Consider the following 24171-nt stretch of genomic DNA (forward strand, 5'->3'; position numbering starts at 1 on the left):
TCTTGGTCCATTCTAAACATACAAGAAGACAAAGTTGTCTTCTGTTATAGCTATTATACTGGCGTTGAGGGTTGTGCTGAACGAGGGCTTTGCAGAAATATTGCTAACGATGAATCCAAGGGAAAAACACAGAAAAGGGGCATTGAAGATGCTTCAGCATGGAGTGATAGTCTAAAGGTCTTCCTAGATCACTTCCCAGTGAGGAGTAGATGCTGCCACTCCTTCCTCCATAGCTATGAAGGGGCCTGTCTACCTTGGAACCAGTGCAGTTCTACTGCATGCATGGCAATTGAGGAGCCCATCCTGTGTCACTGAGTGCAGCTCCATGGGCACTTAATGAGCGCAGAGGAGCCTGTGAGAGGGAGCTACATGGATCCACCATCCGTTGCCCTATAAAGGAGGCCCAGCCTTGCTCCAGATGCTACTTCAGCTCGGAGGGTGGGGCTGAGGCGGAAGGGAAATTCCATTCTCCAACCCTGGGGACATCCCTGGATCAAGCTCATCTACTCTGGCTAATCACAGGAGGGGGAGCATTTGCCCCTAAGTAGCTCATATTGCAGGTGATTTAACCTTGGAATATGTTTGAACTTCCACTGAAGTCAGCTGGAAAAGTTGGCTCTTTCTTCCAAGTCCTGCAGGGAGGGCTTGCAGTCTCCAGAGAATGCTTTAGAAACCTCCATTGTGCACCAGCTATGCTCTGCAAATCCCTGGAAGAACAGAGCTTGTTTCTAGCAGTCTCAACGATGCATATGTATTATTTTTTAAATTGTGTATGTATATAAGATAGGTGCCTATAATCCACTCAAATGCATGTGTGCTGAAAGATGCTGTTCTGTTCATCTAACAGTAGAGCGGGTAGCTCAAACACATAAAAGACCAAAAGTGTGATTCTCCCAGTTGCTGAGCACCCTTATTTTCCATTAAAGTCAGTGGGAGCTGGAGGTGCTCAGAATCTCTGAGAATTAGGACTAGGTTTAAACTAGGTATAAAATGAAAATTTAGACCACCTGCTGCTGCTTGTGCCAAGAGGTGAAGTATCTGTTGTGGGTTTTGGAGCAGCTTGAGGATGTTGGGGAATAGGAAAGCACTTCAAAGCAGGCAAAGCTTTGGTTTTGATACCAGATCCAAGATCTGATGAGATTGGATTAGAGATCAGCCTGAAACAAACCCCCAGATCTGAACCTGCAGAATATGGAAGCTCAGTGAGTTTTTGTCTTTTCTATTTGTGTGATTGTATAGTTTTCCTATTAAGGAGACTTTATAGCTGGACTAGGTGGTGCATTTTGCTGACTGGTGCCACAATTCCTACAGTCCCGGTAAATCCCATTCAGGGCTGAAGGAATTTCAGGGCTTCCAGACAGACTGTATTCACAGGGACTCCTCTCCAGTGCCAGGTCTCAGTTCTAGTGGCATTCTTGGATTTTGCAGTTAACAAATGTTTTTGTTCTTTCCCACTACATTCCCCCCCACCCCCCCCGGCAGGTAAATCGCATTCGAACAAGAGACTTTGACTGCTGTCTGGCTGTTCCACTGATTTCCGAGGCAGGAGACAAACTGGACCTAGTCATTAGTCGAAACCCCCTGGCACTCGCTGCCAAAGCCCAGTTGGAAGCCAGTGGGGAGTTAGTCCCACAGTCCTTGGGCGTGGAGGTCAAAACAAGCATGCAGACACTCTGAGGAGGGAGGATTTGAATGAAAGGTACCTTTGGGCCCTGCCATGGTGGAAAAGCTGATGAGTATCCATTGTGGTTTTCTGTTTTTGCACTGGTAACTGTAATGTTGTCTGTAATGTAACTTGCAGGTGGGTCTGCCATTAGCTGTGACTCCTAGACCACCAGGCATTGCTCTGAAGGTGCAAGCTAAACCAGATGAGCAGCGTGGACCTTGGTTAATGCAAATGGTAAAATGGGCTGCTGATAGCAGAAAACAGCATCCAGGGTAATTCACCTTTGGCAGGGCAACCTTCAGTCATCGTTCAGCTCCAGTAGGCCTGAGCTTTCACTGTGCGTCGGTTCATGGAGAGTGGATCATCTCCTTGCCCCTCTGACGCCCTCATCCTGAAGGACTTGGCCATCCTTTAAACACACATGGTGCTATTTTTTTTTTGCGTTGTTGTTGTTTGCTTTCTTAATCACGTACAGTAAGAGTAAAACAAATCCTGGTTTCTTTGAAAGGAAACCCCTACTTCATCCCATAGCCTCTTTAAAACACTACCACCAAATCTGACCTTTGAAAATCCCCTTTCCACCTGAACATTCACCCACACTGGGCAGCACTAAGTCCCATTTAAAACCCAACTCAAAACTCACTTGCTAATGGCTGGATGCACTTTCTTTTGAAAGCTAAATCCTTTTGATGGATCAACGTCTCTGTCTCCAGTTGGAAATCCCACCATCGTCACCCATCCCTTGGGAAATGCAAAGAAGCACTTTGCCCCCATAACTGACTCCAAGACACAGTTTGGTTGTCTCTCTTCATACATTTTTACGGAGCACTTAGTAGAACACAGCATCCAGGAAAGCCACTGAATGGCTGTCCTGAATCACTAGCTCTCTTGTTCATAGACCATCACCGAGATTCCTCTCATTGAAAACCTGGGCTGTTCCTCCGAGTAAATAGCTGAACAACATTCATTTCAGGCCAACTTCGGGGTTATTTTTTTCCAATGTTTTGAATAAATAAATCCTTGTCTCCTGCCAAATGCTGGCATGAAAAGCCCTCTCCTAGATTGATGTTGTGTTTCCAGTTCCCCCCGTGTGCCCCAGATTGGGTCACCTTCGTGCAAGTACAAGTGTGTACACTTTTTTAAATGTCTCTGATGGGTTTTGGACACTTCCCTGTAGTCTGCCATAGCTGCCCTCCTTTGCCTATCGTTAACCTCTCTGTGGTTGGTAAGCACGATGCCTTTTTCGGTAGCTCTTCCTCACCCTGTGTCGCCCAGCTCCTTGTAGAAGATATGGGTGTGATATTTGAATTGGTTTAAAAATCTGCCTGCAGCAAACCAGTTGCGATGCAACCAGGTGTAATCTCTTCCTTTCTCATCTCCAAACACAAAATTGCTGGCACGTGTCAGTTTCTTCACATGGCAAATGTGATTGCCTGCTCCGTGTTTCATATATTTGCACTTTATTATGATTTATTTTTTAACTTATGTCGTAAGGGTCTGTTTTGTTTTGTTTTTCCCCGTGGGAGGGGACATCCTTTTAAAGATCCCTGCTTAATGGAACTGGGTCTCCTCCTTCTGCTTGTTCTCATTTTATTTATTTATTTTTGTTGTTGTTGTGTATTCGGGATGCCATATAGCTTTGAAATGTTCATTGTTCCCCCAAGGCTGAGCCAGGACTAATTCCCATGTCTGTACTCTAGGCAAATTTGCAACTGTCTCTCACATCCAGCTATTTGTAGGTGCAACCATTCTCATCTCAAGTATGCAATATTCCATACCATTGCTGCCATAACTAGATAATGTGCCATAACTGATACTGCAGAGCATTAACAGTACAGCTGAAAGTGTTTTTATATGCAATATTCTAAAAGGCAGAAGCTCAGTGTGGCTTCTAATGGGTTTTTAATGAAGACTTTTATTAAAAAGGCTTTACAAAAAACAACAACTTGGTCCTTGTATCCCTTCCTATGCATTTTGAATGATACTAAACTGAAATGCATTACTTAAATGTGTATTTTTATCCATATATTAGAGTGTATTCCTTGTAAAGTATTTTTATATGCTAATTTTCTTATGTATCTATGAAAGCACAATATTTAAAGGTACAGCATTTCAAAGAATATTTTAGTCCTGTTTTGCACCTATTTGTAAATCTCTGTATTTAACTGGGATTGCAATGACTTTGTTTGTTTTTTTTAATTAAATAAAAACAAGTGAAATGCATCTGGCCTTGTTCTTGAGTCTATTTCTGCTAAAGGTTAGAATCCAGATAATACTGGCTGGTTGGATGGTCCAGCCTTCTCCCTCACGTGCACATTTGTACACTCAGAGCAGGCCAATGCAGAGGTGATTAGGGACATGGTCTTCCCTTCTCCTTCCTTCCCCTTTGTGGAGATTTCAATTTCCTGAGCTGTGAGGATGGAGAAATCCCTTTCCTTCCCCCACCTCAGGACAGGGTCTTTCTCTTGTCCCTGGACCTTGTGGGTAAAGGCTCCTTGAACCTTCCCTACACACCCACGTTTGGACCAGGCCCAATCTGGCGGTAAATTTGACTGAAAAGCTTTGTGAGTTTGGATCTGATCTTGGATAGTATTCCGATTGGAGAAATGGGAGTGTTTTTAGAGAAGGGCACAAATTCAAGCCCAGAACGTAGTATTTTTCAACATCCATGGGATCCAACTCCAGATCTTGCCCATCTGTAATGGCTGCCTATGATGCTCTATGTGCTGCTGCCCCTAAAAGCAGCCCTCAGTCTTTAGTATAATTTGGCACAGTAAGCTTGAAGTAGATGACTCTTCTGTACCTCTGAATAAAAGCCTTGAGACTAAGGTGACCACCCATCCTGAATTGGATGGGACAGTCCTGAAATGCAGAGTTCAAGTTCCAGTCCCAGGCTGAATTATTCCAGGATAATATTTGTCCCGGCTCACCTGTAGCACCGTTCTGCACCTGCCCGAGGCTCAGGATGGTGCCACCCTCTTCCTGGTGAGGGGGAGGAGGGGTCTGAGGTGGGCTTTCACTGCCAGGCCTCTGGGACCCTCCCACCTTTCAGGTCCTAGAGCCCAAGCCCAAACTTCGACTCCCGATTCTGTTGGCACCTAATTGCAGTGCAGACTTCGTGGCTTGGCCAGCAAAATTGTACAGCCACACGTTGTTAAGTATGTGCTCAAGATGAGGCCCTGCCCCTTGGTCCTCCTCTCACCCAGAAGCCCTGCCCCCTGGCCAGGCCAGAAGCCAGAGCCAGGCAGTAGTAAGAGCCACCTGGGAAGCCCGGGTTCCTCTGCCTACCCTGGGCATGTGCCCCGGGGTGGGGGAACGCGGGCTGGGGACTGCTCTCAGGCAACCGGTTCCCCACCCAAGGCAAGTGGAGGGTCTGGGGCTGCCCACAGCAGCCTGGGCTCCCTGGGCAGTTCTTACCACAGCTCCAGCTTCTGGCCTGGTCGGGGGCAGGGCCTCAGGGGAAGGGGCAGAGCCAGGGAGTTCTGCATGTGTCCTGCTTTTGCCTTTTGAAAAGATGGTCACCCTACAGCGTCTACTTAACAATGGGGTCCCAGAGGTCTGGCAGCAGCCCAAGCCCTAACATCTACACCACAATTAAACAGCTCCACAACCCAAGCCTGTTGGCACGGGCCAGCTGTGGGTGTCTAACTGCAGTGTAGACATAACCCAAGGCTTATTCAATTTTTGCCTTGGGCAGTATAATTTTACAGCCACACTGTTAGGCTGTTAAGTGTCTCAAGGTTTAAGTATATCTGTAGTTCCATTGAAGTCAGTAGGAGCACTTGGATGCTTAAATACTTTGCTGGATCAGGCCCAGAAGGATCAGTGCCTTGCAAGATCAAGGCCCTGATTGACTTATGATCATTCCTCTTAATTTAACTAATCTTTGTATGGAAATATTTGTGGTCAGGTCATTGCTACAGTAAACAGCTCTTATCTGTGATCTTTGTTCTAAGGAATTTGCTACCTAGAAAGACAGCCAAAGACCTTTAGATGTTTGGCACCTGATACTTGGAATCAACTGCCAAAGCAATGCAGGGTAAACCAGAAGGCTCTGTATGCATTGCATAAAATCTTGTTGGGTGTAGTGGAGCAAATGTGGTTTCAGCAGTTCAGTATCCTCTTAACCCTGCCTCCCTTGTACACAAGGTAAAAGTTATCGCATCTGGCAGCTCATCTGGAATGCTTTTGATTGTCTTAACATTCGAGGCACCTACCCTGTAATAAGATACCCATTTTACTACAAAATGTTATTTACAAACCTCACTGCTGGGTGGTGGTGGTAGCTTTACAAGGTCATGTGAAGACTCTCCTCGGATTTGGGGACATTCTCATTGAGTAAGTATTTGCCGTCTGGGTGTCACACAAACCGCACAACAGCGGCTCCTTGACGTGGGCTGCTTTTAGGGATTATCATTCTCTAGCAACCCTTGCCTGTGCTATGACTGAGGCTTGGATCACCAGTAGCTCAGAAGTGAGTGTGGAGGACACTGAGGTGGGGAAAACTAAGGAGGCACTTAAAGTAAAAGGGGTCAGAGGCTTAGAGGGCTCCATCAATGCCCAGTTTGAGATGTCTGGCTCGGTGGTAGGCAGCTGACAGACAAACATGCGTGGATGGATGTTAATATACGAAATTCTTCTCCCTAGGTTGTCATTTGAAATGCTGCCAAAGACAGTAGCGGCAGACGGTTGCTGCTCTAGAATAGTAGTTCACAGAGAAATGTGAAATAAACTGGTGAACTCTCATGGTCCATTCCCTAGAATGTGTGATGTGGAAACTTGTCTGTCACCTCATTGTCTGTCTCGGCTGAGAGGCCCAGAACTGAGTAGTCGGTGGAAACTGAACTACACTCACATTGCTGGAGGCAGCACCTCCTTCTCTGAACCAGTGTGCTGGTGAGGTGGGGCACTAGCCCTTAGATTGCCTGTGCTGTACTGTTCTGGGGATAAACAGAGTGCAAATCTCCAGGGCTGGTAGTTCTTTTCTCTGGCTCTCAATTCATTTAATTTTATGCCCCGCAGTGTAATACCCAAGCTAACTCTTCTGAGAGTGACTGGGTGTGTTTGATGCAGTTTCCATGTCAAACAAATCCAGTAATCTTTGTTAGAAGATGGGCAAATATTATATATTTTTAGCTCACAAACTCCACTTGAAAACACCAAAACAGTACATGATAGTTAGAGATTCCAAGGCCCAAAGGGTGACTACCTCGTCTGACCTCTGTATAACACAGGCCCTAGGCCTTTCCTGAAATGGTTTTCTTCTCTTTGAACTGCAACATATCCATGTAGCTAGTCCCTTTCTTGGAAAGACCAAACAGGAGCTGATCTGATTATCCAAGGCTGCAAGCCCTTTGTGAAATGAACTGATTTGTGCAATTCCTCTCCACTTGTTACTGAATTCACTGTGAACCAGGGGTGTTATATGTGTTATTTTCAAACCATGGTATGTATCTAATTCTGTATTTTAAAAAAAAAAAAATAAATATAAATGCCAATTTAAGAGCCTGGACTTTCTTGTTAATCCTTCATATGTCTCTGACTAAGCCCATGTGCAGAAGTGTAGTCTCATAGTCTAACCCAGGGGTCCCCAATGCGGTGTCCATTTCTCGGTGGCATTTCGGCGATGACGCTGCTTCCCGCTGCCGCTTCTCTGTGGCGGCAATATGCTATTCCCACAAGAAAGGTTGGGGACCACTGGTCTAACCCAGAGTTAAGGGACCATCATGGTCATCTAGTCTGACCTCCTCTACAGTGCGGGCCACAGAACCACTGCCACCCACTCCTCTAATAGACCCATAACCTCAGCTAATTTCATTAGTTTCACTAGAGTTACTCCTGATTTATACAGATGTGGGGTCAGACTCAGATCCTGTCTCCACTTGCCCAGACATTCAAATCAAGAGACTTATCAAAACAGTCCAGCTGAGCTCAAGTGTCATGGCACTAGGATGGGCAAGAATGTCTAATGTACCTAGGATCATATAAAACTTACAGGTGAACACCATGAAGAGCTCTTTGACTGGAACCGGAAGCCAGTGCAATCTGTGGAAAAGTGGTTGTACCCAAACCTGTTGTTAAAAACTGCCAATGTCAGAGATTCCACAGTCTCCCTAGGCAATTTGGCCAGTGCTTAACTACCATTACAGTTCAGAAGCTTTTCCTACTGTCCAATCTAAACCAACCTTGCTGCAATTTAAACCCATTGCGTCTCACCCTATTCTGAGAGGTTAAGAAAAACAATTTTTACTGTCTTCATTGTAACAACAGTTTTTCAGTACGTAAAAGGTTATGTCTCTTCCCCCCCACCCCCGTCTTCTCTTCTCCTGATACTATTTCCCCCACAGACAAGGGAAATGCATCCATATTCACCTGCGGGACTTCTCTGCAGCATTTGATACCAATGAACACAAGTATGTCTGTCCTGCCTCTAAGTCGGGCTGCCAACCCTCCCAGTTTTGCCAGGAGTCTCCTGGAATTGGGCTTTATCTCCTGGAGGCTACTGAAGCCAAACCGGGAGATTTTAGGCAGCTAAAAATCTGGTGGCACAGCATGACTAAGACAGGCTCTCTGCATCCCCAGGAGGTCCAGAGGGGTGTCGGGGGTCTCCATGCACTGCCATACCCCAACTCTGCAGCTCCCATTGGCCGGGAATTGCAGCCAATGGGAGCTGCAGGGGCAGTGCCTGGAGGCATGGGCAACATGCAGAGCCCCCTGCCCCCGGTGCTGCAGGGCCAACCTGGCCATTCTGGGAGTGGGAGCGGGACCAGGGCAGGCAGGGAGTCTGCCTTAGCCCTACTGCACCACCGCCTGAGGTAAGAACCACCTGGCCGGAGCCTGCACCACTCACTCTCTCCTGCATCCCAACCTCCTGTCCCAGCCTGATGAAAGTGAGTGAGGATTGGGACGAGGGAGGATGGAGGGAGCAGAGCTGAACTTAAGGGAAGCATTGGGGTGAGGGAATCCAAAGCAAGGAAGTTGTGAAAACTTGAGTAAGGCTGAAATGAAGCAGATTGGGGGAAGTCACCCAAAATTTTGAGTGAGTATGAATAACCATCCACTGTCTTTGGAACTTGAACATGTTTGGAGGTGAGTTCACCGACTGCTAAGTCTAACAGTAGTGTAGCAGTGAGGACCCAATTGAATGAAATACGGTCATTTGAAAGGATCCTATTCTGAAATCTATTCCAAAGCATAGCATGCATTTTGCGTATTTTGCAATAAGCACAGAGCATAACAGGTTGTCTCCTGTTATTTGAGTCTTAAAAATAATTGACAGATGCATTTGATTTATAAAGGAAAAATTTATTTTCTGTTATAAGGTGATTACAAACTCCATCTAAAAAAGCAAAGATGACTTAAAAATATCAATATACATTTTTATCTAAAAATCAAAACAGATACTGCAAAATACAAACATTTACTGTATACACAAAGGCTAGTTTTAAGGATTGAATTACACTCCAGGATCTTATTCAAATACAAACGGTCCTGCTCAGAACAAAACCAGAATTTTTTAAAAAAATTATTGTTAAAGTTTTTAAAAAGATCAGGTGACTTCAACATCGTCACTCTTCCACGTGCTACTTATCACATACTGTAGTTACAGTTATTAGGAATTTAAATAAAAAACAAAAATCACCACCACCACTGTTTTTAGCTAAATACATTAAACAAGATGGACCACTGCTTACTATCTGAAGTCCCTGGAGACCTATCAGGTAACAATCACAACATCACACTGAAAAAAAAATCCGAGCAAAACAATGAGCATTTCAGAGCAGTATTTCAATTAATCCAATGCTAAGAGAACATCCTTGAGTTCTTCGACAAGAGCAAATGATGGACCCACCTCAATCTGTCCCACAACGTTCAGCCTCCCAACAACTTTTCAACACTGGTGTTCTGCCACTTTGTCTATGTAAAAACCTTTTCACACCTCAGTTGCAGAAGATTTACAGACAACAAGTGCCAGGCTAAAGAAATCCAGTTTCTTTTCTTACTTCTCCTGTATCTGATTAGGCCTAAAATTCTGATTTTAATGGGGAAAAAATGGAAGGCTAAATTAACAAAAGTTTTTTGTGAGTCCCTCCCCCCTGCGTACACATTTTTCAACCTGCCTTCACAGACTTTGATCCTTGCTTGTTTTCAGGTTTAAAACCAACACTAAAGCTGGTTAAGCTTTTTCAGATCTTGTTTTAGCTTTTGATTAGAAATGGTTGAAAAAATGCCACCTGGCTTTTATTTTATGTTTTTATGGAAATTTTGAAGAATTTTTTTTCAAAATTTCCACTTTTTTTTAAAAAAAAAAAAGGGGGGGGCACTGAAAATGTTTTTGACATTGTTTGCCTTTGGAAAAACTAGCACTCTTTGAATGAAACATTTTCCATTTGGCAGGGGGGATTTCCTTTTTTTTAAAAAAAAAAAAAAAATTGAACCAGCTGTAGTCCTGGTTGGGCACTGTCTTGGGCAATATTTCTACTGAAATTAAATTGTCCATTGAAATCAGTGAGCTTTTAACCTGACCAAGGCATGCAGGATCAAGGTCTTATTTTATGCACTCAGCTTGTTTTTTTATGTTCTGTTTCCACAGATGCTTGAGTCGTGTTTATCTTTGTAACTAGGGATTTGATCTGATGCTTTGATGTCCTCCTTACAGTAGCTCAGAATAAACTAAAGAGTAATACGTCACAAAGCTGTAAACCCAACATGTCCTATTTAACATTAATTCCTCTGTAAACAAATTAGTACAATTAGGAGCGTGTTCATCCTAGATTAAAAATGAATAAATATAACAAATTAAAGGTTGTGTCCTAATAGTTCCTGAACGCTTCTCAGCTGAGAGTTAATAATAACCTTTAATTCTAAATACAAGGCTTTGGCATCTAACTCTGGAAGAAATGGGCCCAAGCTGTGACCTTCAGATCCATACCTGAACTCTCGTACGATTTGTGGGTATTTTGGACCTAGGATTTCAGTTCAGCCTATGACACAGGCAGCCATGAATCTTAACCTAGGTTCCCCAAAGTTCAGGGTGGTTGGTTCTGAGCTTTTATTTCACCCCATCACTAGTTAAGAAGAGGTGATCTTGGCTTCTTGAGGTTTAGGCTTCTCACCTATGAATACTGGCTAACTTGTCCCACCCTACTTCAGTGCACTCTTGACAATCATCAAACAAAGTGGGGTGGCATTGGTGCAGCAGTGCACTCAAAAGAGCTTTTCCTTTGCACACTTTTCTTTGCCAGCAATACCTGATCAGATCATCTCCCAAGAATGCTGTAAATACTTTGAAGACCAGACATAGCAGCACCTCCCCTAAGGCTGTTTTTAATTGTGGTGTGGGTCTCATTTGAGATGTGAATTGAAAACAGTTGTTTGCTACAGCGAGTGTGCCAAATGCACTGAATTTCCTGGATGTGAGGTGATGGTCATCTTTCTTTCCAGTGCACTTGAAGTCTGTGCCCTCCACTCAATACACGTCTTATTTAACCCTTTATTTACACTGTTTCCCCACCTGACCCACAGTGACCACAAGCCATGGCTTCATAACCAGTTATTCCAGGTGTTCAGTCCTTCACCCACTGAAGACAAACGGCGGTTAAGCTATTGTTATCAGTGGGTACAGGATTTGAACCCACTTATGACAAAGACATTACCAAATTGTCAGTTCTGCTCAACAACGTACTACTGACTACTGGGCATTTCACCCTTCTTCAGATCTAGAGCTATTTGGGACAGAGGCTGGGTAGCCATGTCTATCTGCAGGTGAGCAGTTAGGGCACATACTACATTAAAAACAAGCCAGAGTTCTGATTAGTCACTGATCATGTGATTACAGTGACGATATAAAATTCTCTGCTGTTGTCTTGTTAAAACAATTAGAAGGCTGCACTTTTTTTTTTTCAAGTGCACCAGTGCAGCTCATGTTTGCTGATCCACTTCCAGAACCCACATTCAAGAGCTGACCTTCCACTGCAGCTTGGATAGGAACATATGTTAAGGTGGTACACAGAACTACTGTCCTTTTTTATTTTCGTTTGCTGCATAGGAACAGACCCATGTTGGTTTCCATATCTCAAACTTCAGTGAGAACATATGGACCAGAGTCATCAACAGACAGGTTGAAAGGAAAATTAATAAGAACCAAAACAAATTTTGTTCATGAAACCATATTGTACCAATACTGGTTATGTTATTATACTGAGTGACTATTAATGAGATCACGACTAGTTATAGGTGGACTGCAAGAGTTTGGAAGGTTTGGTTTAGATAAGAATCCTAAGTTTTGATTATCTGCACTGCTTTGGTCTGAAAATCTTGTGAGCAAAAGATTTCCCCCATGAAATTTTCAGTACCTGATTTCAGTGAAGTTGGAATTATTGCCATTTCCAAACCCAGAAGAAACCACAAAGTACAAAGGTGTATGAAATGTAAAAAGAGGCCAACATCTCTGGGGTATTTTCCCCTTAACTGAAATCAGTTCACCTATGATTAGCCATGATATTTAGTGCCTCAGCTGCAGGTAAAACAGGTCACACATTGCTACAAAGTAAATTAGAAAATTAGTTATCATTGCAATCATAAATATATAGAAAATATGAACTTGAAAGAATCCTTTACCTTTTGTTTTAATTTAGCAGACTATAATGTTGAAATGTAAGTTTACCACCAGGTAAAATGTAGAAATCTGATAAAGCATTAGGAAACATTCTAAAATGTGAACAGGTTCACTGGTGCTCAAAACCATGGGATGGTGACCAGCATTGTTCTGGGTGACTGTTTTAAGAGAGGATGATTTAATAGCTCTTCATGAATCTGGCCCTTTCTTGCAGTCAGGATGAATAGCACAGTCAGGGCCAGCAAAACTTACACCAGCAGAACTTCAGTGAGGTCATTGCGTATGTGTGTGAGACACTTGCACTTGGAACATGGAAGCGACTGATTTGAATGGCACAGTTTGAGTCAAACTTTAGCTGGGCTCTCCTTGTTTATTTGTAGTTTTAAAGGTGTAGTATTAACCCTCTGGTTCCTAATGCAAATCCACCCTCCACCATGTGTGAAGCATGAAATCTCAATCTCAGCCTTCAAGCTATTTTTCTAATTAGTGTCCCTCTCAGATATACCCCTTCTAGAGTATGTGTGCACACACAAAATGTGAGTCTACAACAAAATATGTTACTGTAATTTACAGTAACTGAAATGAGGAAGTTAATTATTGGGTTGCTATTCTCACCTTAACTCATGCCATTGTGCCTATACACAAAGTATGATGAGATTTTGAGAAGGACAAAAGGCCTGATCCAAAGCCCACTGAGAATCCTTCCATTGACTGCAGCAGGCTTTGACTCAGGCCTTCTCTGTTTCCACAAAGACTGGAATACATAGTATGCCTGACAGAGTTTTAGCTTTAACTTAGTTGTCTTTTGATAGTTAAAGATTAAAACAATATTTAACACAGGAATTTATTTGAATTGGTATTTTTACTTCAGTAAAGTTCTCAAAATCCAATTTTAATCAGGTTGGCTTAGAAAATTCTTCTGTTGCAGTGGTCAAGACACCCGGAGTAGCTTCAGGGTGGCTTTTACCATCAGCACATGAGATGTGATAGTTGCCATATCTAATTATAAGTGTTTCATCTGCAACTCTCATAATACAGTAATTGGAAAAGAAAACAAAATTAATGTGGTGTTGGCTGTTTTTGTTGCTGGAATTCAGCCCCTCTGACTTAAAAACAGAGACGCAAATTATAAAGACTCTCCAACTATACAAGACACTTTTTTTTTTTGGTCCCTTTCTTCTTTCTAAATTTCCCCTTCCATTTTACATTAATACTAACATGACGTGTTTCTGCTGCAATGACCAGTTAGTGCATGACCTGAAGAAAAGCTCTGTGTAGCGCAAAAGCTTGTCTCCTTCACCAGCAGAAGTTGGTCCCACAAAAGATATTACCTTACTCAGCTTGTCTCTCTAATCTCCTGGGACCGACATGGCTGTAACAACACTGCATACAGTTAATGCATGGGACACCTTTTTTAAAATGTCTCATGTAGGAATGTTAAGAACTGGGTATGTTCCCATTTAAACTGCAAAAATCTACCCATGGACAAACTGAATTGGCAATAGTATAAGCAGGTACAGACTCAGCTGCTGAAGCTCCCCCCAGATCCCTTTGGCTAGCCTAACTGTGGTATACAATTAGGAGGATTATCTCCCACGTACAAAACCCAAATGGAAAGGGCTGGATTTCTTTAGGGAGCCTCTTCTCAGCGTGTATTGAGGTTTGTGAAACAAGATCTATCCAGATGTTTGAAATTCTTCATGGAGCAAATCTCAATTGAAATGTTTGACCTGGCCTATGCGATCAATTTACCTACAGCCATCCAGCTTTAAAAACTGTTTAGCAGCTTTCTACTGCATTAAATGCTTTCTTTTAAGTCTAAATTGGAATGGTATGTAATGTTTTTTAACCAAAGAAAAATTACATACTTCCTTCTCTTAATTTACATAATGCCCTAGTTTACAGTAGGTGGAATTCCCCCTTTTTGTCCCTGATAAATGCATTACCCAAAAAACAAAATGGTGATAGTCTGGTCCTCTGGGGCAAGACAGTCAGGAGACCTGAGTTCTAGCCCTAGCTCTGCCACTGAGTTTCTGTAACCTTGGACAAGTCACTTTCCCTTCCAGGGCCTGCTTCCCCAACTGCAACAACAATAGTAAAATAAATACACAAGGATACCAATTTGAGGTATATGGATGAACAGCGCATGGGGGTGTGCTAAGCATTATTGTTCTCTTAATTTAATTACTATTATTAAAAATGTGCCTGCTGGAAATGCCTGGTGTACAATATATACCTGGGCTGCTTTGCTCCTGTGGTAATGAATAACATGCTGGGTGTTAAGCTTGGTGCGATCATTGTCCTCAATATATTTTCTTTTGATACCAAAGACCAACAGTTTACGAAATACATATATATTTTAAATTCCATAAAACACGAATGCTGCCTCTCCATAATTCAGATCGTCCCTATCACACAGGCTGCTCCTACCATTCTGTTCGTACAAAGTGCAAGTTTAAACCAGTAACATCTCAGCTAACCTACGGTGTGCCGGAAAATTAACGGGTATGTGCACAAAACTCCTTCCTCAGGCAAAATGTCCTCTGTAGGCAATAAGTAGTTTCTCTTCTACTGTGACTGGACTTTTTACCCGATGCTCAGGAGGGACAGGTGTCCTGATTGGGTATTTAATTCCTAACTGCATTACCCCTCCCCCATACATTTCTCTCCTCCAGCTGAACAGATATATATATATATATTGACCATAGCAACGGTAGCATCATGACTCAGAAATCTGTCATTCACCCTGCCTGAACCAGAGGAAGAAAGCACTACACCTTTGAAAACCAATCCCTTGAAGCAACACCACTTTTTTTCTTCTTTTTTTTTTTGCAATTTCTCTCAACAGAGCTCACTCATGAGTTCGAGGGTTTGTTTACCCTGTTCCCAGCCACACCAGCACCTAAAAAATTGCTTTCTGAGATTTGAATATATTGCTGGCAAGAAAATCAATTTCAAGTGATAAGATGTATAATATTCAGAGAGCTATTAACATGTGTTTAAAAACCCCAATGGTAGTAAATTCCTGTAATAGGTCTAGTCTGATATGAAAACTGCCTCCTGCGAGAGGCTTCTGCTGTTATTACCTTACAAAATATGTAAAAAAAAAAAAAAAAAAAAAAGAGAGAGAGAGAGAAAAAACACCACAAAAAATAACTTTCTCTGTGAGAAATAAAAATAAATCCTAGTGCAAATATAAAGCTCTGTAAACCCGGTCCTATGAGAATCTATGGTTAGTAAATGGCAGTTAAAGCAGATTTATCCTCTCACAGAGAGAGCTCACATCATAGTCTCCACAATGACATGAGTTGGCTTAATCAATCCACCATTAGGAGTTCCATTGGCGCAGAATGAGGTGGTGCTTTCTGTTTCTTTGGCCCACCGATTCACTTCCCTAGGGGCAGCCACTGCTTTTATTCTCTGAAAAGGGAAAGAGCAACAGCCAAGGGTTAGAAAAATGGCCACGTCAATCCTAAGAGCAAGAGTCTAGAAAAGTGTGTTGTCATAAAACACAGTTCTCTCCAGCCGCTCTTGAGCATCTTATGAAGGGCTTCATCTTGCAGCAGCTTATCTGCAAGCATAGTGCTTACTGCCACGAGCAGCTCCTGTGACTCTACCAATTAATCTGGCTCACTGTCAGGGAGTCCACTTTCATCTTTACCATTAAACTCAGTATCTGAATTAGGCTAGGTCATTAGTAAATACCCTACTAGCTCAGACCAGTAGTCCACTTAGTCCAGTATCCTGAGTCCAAGAATGGCTGATACCAGATGCTAACCAACCTGCCCAATAGGGAGCTTTCTTCCTTATCCCCTTCAATTCTCAGTTGGTGTATGCTCTGAAGCATATGGATATATATCCCCCTAAAGCTATTTTTATCCTATATAATGTAACTATCTCATTATCCATGTAAAAGTCCAGTCTATTTTTGAGCCCTTGGCCTCAATTAGAGAATGAAACCCAGTATCTTTAAGGACTGGAGATCAGATAAAAAGCACGCTAGTAATTCAAGAAAAGTTGTGAAATTACCATCATTAGAGGTATTTGAGGCTAAACTTGGCCATCAAATATTCAGGGATGCTATAAGACTATTGGAAACTGTACTACTGCTATGCAGCAGTGCAGCCTACATGACCCAGAATATCCTTTCCAACCCTAATATTTTATTCAAGAAGGAGCACTAGGGCCTCATTGGATGGGAAGTCAGAGTGCCTGACTAAACACAAGTTGAATTTCAGTGCTATAGAGTCTTCATGTGTTCTCTCTCATTGTACTGAAAACAATCCTGCCTTTAAACAGGGTAGTTCATTGGCAAGCTGCAACCTTTCTTCTAGTTCTCAGTTCACAAAGAAGGAACTAGATGGCATTTGACAAGTGGTTACCTCCTCCCTTCCCTAAGATGATCTTAAAAGGCAGCTTTGGCTACTTTTAGCCCTCTTTCTGAATAGATGGTGAGAATGCAGGCAGGAAAATAAGACCCCCCAACAAAATGTCCTAGCCAGCACTAAAAAGATCATTAAAACTTCGAGAACGCACACATTCAAGTGTATTACTATACTCTGGGAAAAGCTACGTTCTTTACTGAAAAAAAGCACAGTTTGAAGAGAAGATGAAGAAATACTGTGAAGGGCGAATAGAAGAATACATTTGACTTGTCTTTGAGGTGCACTAAGCATGTATCTGCCAGAGATAGGCCCAAGCTGTAAAGATCAGATATGAATCCAAGTTTCCCCAAAGTTTGGGAGTGTTTGGAGCCAGTGTTTCATTTGGGTCATTTTAGACCACGAGAGGGAGAGAGAGAAGAGCCAAAAAGTTCAGAAGAGTTTTCCTAAAATTCGGGAATTGAGCTTTTGACTAGAGATAAGGTCAGGCATGGCCTTCACATGTGGTATTAAATATCCTCAAAATTCCACGGGTTCTTTGGTGCAGATTTAGATTTGGCCTTCTCTCTAACTTTTCTACCTCTAACCTTATCACTACTATTTTCCTATTGAACTGTGTGTTGAGCTCCCTTTGCCTTGTGAGCTGAACTCTGGTGCACATAGGCATAGTTTAGTTTGTGTGTGAAATTAGACTAACAAAACAACTGCGCTCAGAGAGGGAACATTTTGTTGAACAAAAAGAACACAGCCATGGAAGGCAAGTAATATCAGCTGATATTTTTTTTGAGGCCAGAAGGCTTAGGTTTTTATCTAGTTAGATAGGATTCATAATGTTTGCTGAAAGATGATCTGAAAAGTGATTATTTATATTGGTTAAACTGAGGTGTTCAACTTTGCCCTACCAAGAGCCACAATGGCAGCTTTCCAAGGGTTGTGATTATTTTGCATAACATGTATCAGGCTGCAGCTGGCCTATAGAAGACAGCTTCATATCACAGCATGCCATGCTTCATCTTTATCAAGATGGAGAAGGTGGAGGCTAGCATGCTGGGGTCTGTATTCCCCACTGGCAGCCCTTCCATATTAAAGACATGGACAAGTGTTGGTCATACTGTACCTCTCCAGTGTGGCTTGCTTTATTCACTGTATGTTAAAATAACTTATCTGGAGCCAAACCAACAAAGCAGATACAAAGAGAGTGGCCCCCAACTGAAGCCACCGTTTACTATTAAATGTTAAACTTTTCTCTCTCTGTGTCTCACACACAAACACACACACACACGAAGTAACCATCCACCCACCATTTGGGTGGTCATTCTTACCTCAATAAGTGAGCCATCCGACTGTACAATGCGGATGACCATCACCAATGGGATGCAGGTCATGGAGGAAAGGGCAAGAACCCATCCCAGGCCGATGGACCAGTCAGGGTATGTGTAAACTTTGTTGTAGGTCAGAGGTGTATACTTGACCAGAGAAAAGATAAAGCACGCCTGTGAGGGAGGGAAAACAAAACAAGAAGAAGAGTTATAGAATAGGTACGAGCATTGTGGATCCACTGCAGCTTACACACGATAGGGTATCACTGGGATCCAGAAAAGGAAGGCAGTAAAAAGCAGCACTGGCCAACTTTGCTAAGCATTTTAAACCATGGGAAAGACATTCTACACTGAAATTGTTATAAGAGAGCTTTATATGTGCATATTTACGTAAATAGCCAGTTAATAGATATGATCCCAGTAGACAGCACTCAAACATGTAGCACAGTTCCTCCATTTTGTAGAACCAATAACACTTGTGCATTGCAAATGGAGTTCTCTGTGCAGTTCTTTACCTCATCTCCTAACACTGACCAACTTGTCCTCCAGCAAAAAGTTGCTTTATTTCAGTACTGGTTACTTTGCAAGGGAAAGATATGCTCTTCCCCCTTGCAAAATTAGAAAAACTACTTATTTTTGCTCTACAACCAACACAGATAGGTTTTGTGCTACAGTGTGTATGCCAGGTTCTTGGATGCTCTTTAAATCAAACAGACACTTAACAGTCAGGTAGATTGCCATAAGCCCAGTGAGTCAGGTCTGCACTGCACGGGCATCCATATAGCACTGGTTAACCTCCAGAGTCCTGTTCCATCATGCAGTGATCTCAGTGTAAACCCAATGATGGATTATAAGGGGATAAGCTTTTCTTTTTTTATTCCAAAGTCCTGGTCAGGATATTATGACAGTACTCTTTACAGTATCTCCTCGCTCCTGAACTTTCCTCATCTGTGTTCACTTTGAACAGTGAGCATGGTGTTAGCCAATACTTATATGATAGGTGCCAAACATATATGTTTAGGTGTCAGAAAGACAGGGAGGGAGATGACTTATCAGACACCTACACTCAACATGCAAGCCCACTTGCTTTGACTGTAAGGAGGTTTTACACCGAACATGTGATTCTATTGTGTTGCATTAACATGCATCAGTGAGAAAGGAAATATTTTCTCTCTGTGTGTTTGCAAGAAAATAGGAAATATGAATATGAGGGGGACTTGATTTCTCCAGCCACTGCCTTGCATATAAGAATTCTGCTGCATTGAGGCCATGTGCTACAGCTGTCCACCTCAACGTGTCAACATTTACACACCACTGGCATAAAAACTTCCAACATCTTCATCAAGACTAGCTGACACTGCTCCACTATAGATTTAAAGAGGGGTTGGTATTACTGTCTATGCTTAAGGTTGCTCAATACTTCTCAGTATAAGAACCTGTTTTATAACTTTACCAAACTTTAACCATTTGGGCTGAAGTTTTCCATGCTGAGTGTCTGCCTAAGGTTGATTGATAGCTATTGATTGATTGGAAAATTTCAGCCAAACTGGTTCAGTCATTTCTGAAGACAAGGCTAGGAAAAAATATATTGTTTTGCCCATTTTAAAAAATTCTTGAGATCTTTTCTTTGAAATGCTCTAATGCCCCCCATACTTTGGTGTAGGGACTTGGAATTTGGCAGGAGGATGGCCTTTGTTTCAGGGAGCTGACTTTTACCATCCCCAAGAAAATCTGCCCAAATTTGGCCAAGTTATAAATAAGCCTTTGAAAAAATCATAGTTAACATATGTTCAGTAGAGACTTGCTAGAGCTCAACACTAAAAGCTCCAATGATTCCATCCTCACTGACCATGTTCAAACCTCTTACAGGTCTTAGTGCTAACCAGACTGTGCATATACCGTCCACACAGAGCACAGGGTCAGGCACCAGAAATTAGAATAGGGAACCTATCTCTGCTCTCAGTGACAGCCCCATGCTAGTCCTCAGGCAATATGGAGGATGAAGCTGTCTAACTCTTATACAGATGGGACAACGCTGGGGGGAAAAGTAGATTGACACAGAAGACTGGAAGTAGAGCGGGGAGAGGAACTGTAACTGGGAGATGGAGGAGAAGACTGGGACTTGGAGCTGAAGGGAGACTAGGACTGGCTGGGCTAGGAGCCAAGGACAGGGAGCCAGTCGGGGAGGAGGGGAGCTAGGTGTGGCTGGGTGGGAAGGCTGGTACTGGGAATCAATGAGGGAAACAGGGTAGGCTAGAGTTGGGAGTCAGTTAGCTCAGGGAGAACATTGAAACTGGACAAGGAGCTATGGGGAGGACCAAACGGACAAGGCAATCTTGCACAGGCAACCTTAATTCTGGCATTTCCTAACATCTGAATGCTTGACTTTGCAACATAGCTTTTTGTGTTATATATAATACTAAATGAGAAATGGAGCATTTCCAACTTGCGTGTACCTCTTTCAGTTTGGTACCTGCACACAGTGCTGTCTGGGAAGTTCTCACTTACTAGACAAAAAACCAGGACAAAGGTTGGAAGAAGAAACATGTGCAAGATGAGAAATAGTGTGATGCTGTACCTACCATGCAAAGAAGTGGTGTGATCACAATCCAGCTCCATTTCATCCAGGGACCAGGTCTGTATCCAATCATATCTTCAATGGCATCGTAAATATTATCAGCGCCTGGAATACATAGTCACTTGCTGATTTGGTGAAGAAAAGAGAATTATCAGGAGCCTGGATATGAAAGCCACGTAGTATAGGACATCAGTAACCAATTGGTATTGCACTAATACAGCTGCACAGTTGGGGCTGAGAAGGAGCTGAAGAGGAAAAATAGTGGCTTGTTTTGAGTCTATGGGAGCTGTTCATGTTTAGAGAGGTGTGTCAGTGGCTAAGTGCATCAGATGCACTGTTTATATTTTTTTTTCATGGATGCTAATTTCCATAGTAAAGCGGAAATGTTACATTAAAGGGCTGTGTACAATATTGTTCAACAAGGGTGATGTACAGGACTTTCTAAAAGGCCTCGCATGGTGGCATTGAAAGGTTGAGGGAAGTCTCTCTTCTCATACTGTTGCAGTAGAATACTGCGTTAGTACAGCAGAATACTAATCCCAGAGCTACCATGGAAGTTGGCAAAAGTTTTGCCTGAGAAAGGACTGAGTAATAACTGATACGGCCCATTTCAATCTAAATTTGACTGTGGTTCAATATGAAGTAAAAAAATAGTACTTATAGTTAATACTGTAATATTAATAGTTCATGGAGAACTGTGGAAATGACCAGTCATAGCCAGTCAAAACGGCAACATAGATTATTGTCAGATTTAGGAAATTTGAATCACTTAAAAATAACCAGACATAATACATTTTCTGTAGGCTTTCTCTCATCTGTTTTCTATTTGGCTGGCTTGACCCATGTAGAGATGACAGTTTTAAAAGATAGGTCTTTGAGACACAATCAGAGCTTTTCACTATCAACCAAAAGTTCAGCTCTGGATCTTACATTTGCACATGGGAATCCTTAATTGTGCATCTAACTACCAATAAGCATGCAAAAAACCATTCATTTCTGTGTGAAAAAATTGGAGGCTGACTTGAGCCCAGCTGAAAATGTGGCCCTCAGAATGAAGAGCCAAATGACAATAATGGCAAAATAGCAGGTGCTTCCACAGAGTATTCAGGAATGGATGGTTCAGTCTGCTGAATGGTGTCTTGCTAGTTTTGACCAGCAAATAGGTAAAACTTATTATTGACTCATGATAAGATTCATGTTAGACCTAGGGATCCTTACTTACCATAAACCCAGGCTACAGCAACACATTCAAAGAATGCAACCCACAAAAGGCATACACCACTAGCTGCATAGTAGTCAAAGAGTTGAAACACATACATGCCACCCTGTAAAAAGAATACACAAAAGGGTTAGGATCAGTCACTAAAACCCGAAGTGCTCTATACTCAATTCAAAATAAAATATCCTTATGAACAGAAACCCATGCTGTACCAAATTCTTGACTGTTTATAAAAAGTAAAATTCTACCAAAATACCTTATTGCTTTTTAGTAAGTACAAATGTCAATCAACTATTAAAGGTTAGTACTTAGCATTAACCTCCCTAGAAAAGATGCTTGTTTATCACTGAAAGCACTTTAAAGCAGAAGATTATTGATTAAAATTAAGCCACTTAGTATAACCGACTGAGACACTTAAGTCTTTCCTTCTTAAAGATATTTTTGTACGGGCATTTATAGAAACATATGATGAAAAGAAATAATTTGTCTTTAACATAAACTCCTCTAATGAGACTAAAGTCATCTCACTAGGACAGGGGTGGGCAAACTTTTTGGCCCAAGGGCCACATCTGGGTGGGGAAATTGCTTGCAGGGCCGGGGAAGGGGGTTGGGGTGCAGGGGCGGAGTGCGGGAGGGGGTGAGGTGTGCAGAATGGGGCTCAGGGCAAGGGGTTGGGGCAGAGGAGGGGTGCAGAGTGTATGAGGGGGCTCAGGTCAGGGGGTTGAGGTACAGGAGGGGTGCAGGATGCGGCAGGGGGTACCTCCCCCGAAGCTCCCATTGGCTGCGATAACCCGTTCCTGGCCAATGGAAGCTTTGGGGGTGGTATCCACAGACAAGAGCAGTATGCGGAGCTCTCCGCCCTCCCACCCACTACCCCCAGGAGCTGCAGGGACATGGTGTGGCCGCTTCCCGGAGTGGTGTGGCGCCACGAGGGTGGCAATCCCGTGGGCCAGATCCAAAGCCCCGAGGGGCCGGATCCAGCCTGAGGTCCGTAGTTTGCCTACCTCTGCACTAGGAGGTATTCCATTTATGAGTCTAATGGAAAGACATTTTCTCAACATGACCTCTCTCTCTCCCTATTACTTTTAAATATTACACAGATATGTCCAGTTTCATTGCCACATATTGCTCTAAATATGCTGAATTGTAGTTCTATATGGATGTAATTTTCTTCACTCCTTATGTTAGTTTCACATTAACATTTCTGGACAAATTGTCAGTGTATTCAAAATGTCAGTTATGGACATTATTTTAATTCCTACAGAGATCCCTCAGATTTTGTTTTAAGTCTGATCTTCAAAAGAAGGCTTGTGTTATTTCTAAGATAAATATCACATTAGTGCACTTATTGGAACAGATTCTAGGCTTGCTTATACCACATTAAATCCAGAGTAACTTCACTGATTCAAATCTCTGTAACCAAAATCAGAACCTATTTCACTGAATGGACTAGATGGAAGCTGTAGACCCCAACACATCATGCTAGATTTGAGTTTAACAATCTCAACCTGTTTTACAATATGCATTGAAGAGTCCTACCACCCTTTTGATGATTTGGGGCCAGATTTCTGGCATTTTTACTCATGTTGTATAGTACCTTAGACACCATGATTAAAATTACTGAGATTCCTTGTGGAGGAAGTTGAGCAATGGTATCGGAATCTGCCCCACAGTAAAAATAATAATATCTTACACTAATAAGAAATACTTCATTTTAAAAGATCTTAGAGTACTACAAACTTGACTCAAATTTTCACTTGCACACACTCAATAATGTGCATGTACTTTGCAGAGATCTGATTTAGATACACAAATCCCACAACTGAAGTGCAGCTGTGGTGAAAGTCAGGAGTTATTCAACTCGGCAGAACAGCACTAGTCAACAGTTTAGGTCAAGAGGGAATTTGGCTAGGGACATGTAGTTACCCAGCCAAATTGCTAATTCATCAAAGAGAAATATACAGCATAATAAACAAATTTCGCTAGAGCAGATGAGTGAATTTATTTGGAGTTATTAGAATTATATATATGTTTTAAAAGTTTCAGAATCAGAAATAAGATGCAAAGCTCTTTAAAGTAATCTTTGGTTTAAGCCCGTTTCTGTCATTCTTGTTGCATTATGAATGGGGTGATTAATTTTCAAGCTTTTGTTTTGAAAAGATTTTCATTCCCAAAGTCTTTAGCTGTTCTTCTGCATCTATCTGATGAGGAAGCAGATGTAAACTAGGTTATACGGAAATGACAGTCAGATTTTCCATCTTTTTATTTTTTTTACATTCAAACTAGATATGTCATATTGCTGAGTAGATGCTTCTGGAAATTCCAAGTGCTTTATTTTTTGGCTTGCAATGAGGCATCATTGGCTAGTGCAGTGGTTCTATACTGTGAT

At 42.3% G+C, this 24171-nt stretch overlaps 2 protein-coding genes across 15 annotated transcripts in view; one reads left to right on the top strand and one right to left on the bottom strand.

Moving 5' to 3' along the window:
• The window catches only part of GRIP2 (glutamate receptor interacting protein 2), a 490758-nt gene extending 487167 nt beyond the window's left edge, over window positions 1–3591 (top strand). For 6 of the 9 annotated variants that reach the window (XM_043519666.1, XM_038410475.2, XM_043519665.1 and 3 more), the window contains exon 24: window positions 1483–3591. In XM_043519666.1, the coding sequence (XP_043375601.1) occupies window positions 1483–1677 (195 nt within the window). In that variant the 3' untranslated portion in view covers window positions 1678–3591. The remainder of the gene's footprint in view (window positions 1–1482) is intronic. The other 3 variants (XM_038410476.2, XM_038410480.2, XM_038410481.2) reach the window with 1 other exon arrangement.
• Window positions 3592–8954: 5363 nt separating this feature from the next.
• SLC6A6 (solute carrier family 6 member 6) overlaps window positions 8955–24171 on the bottom strand; it is a 72882-nt gene continuing 57665 nt past the window's right edge. For all 6 annotated transcript variants that reach the window (XM_038410741.2, XM_043519674.1, XM_038410742.2 and 3 more), the window contains 4 exons: window positions 21786–21888; window positions 20568–20668; window positions 17989–18159; window positions 8955–15704 (listed from right to left, as the gene is read on the bottom strand). In XM_038410741.2, the coding sequence (XP_038266669.1) occupies window positions 15564–15704; window positions 17989–18159; window positions 20568–20668; window positions 21786–21888 (516 nt within the window). In that variant the 3' untranslated portion in view covers window positions 8955–15563. The remainder of the gene's footprint in view (window positions 15705–17988; window positions 18160–20567; window positions 20669–21785; window positions 21889–24171) is intronic.

This window comes from Dermochelys coriacea, chromosome 7 (assembly GCF_009764565.3).
Source record: "Dermochelys coriacea isolate rDerCor1 chromosome 7, rDerCor1.pri.v4, whole genome shotgun sequence".
NCBI lineage: Eukaryota > Metazoa > Chordata > Testudines > Dermochelyidae > Dermochelys > Dermochelys coriacea.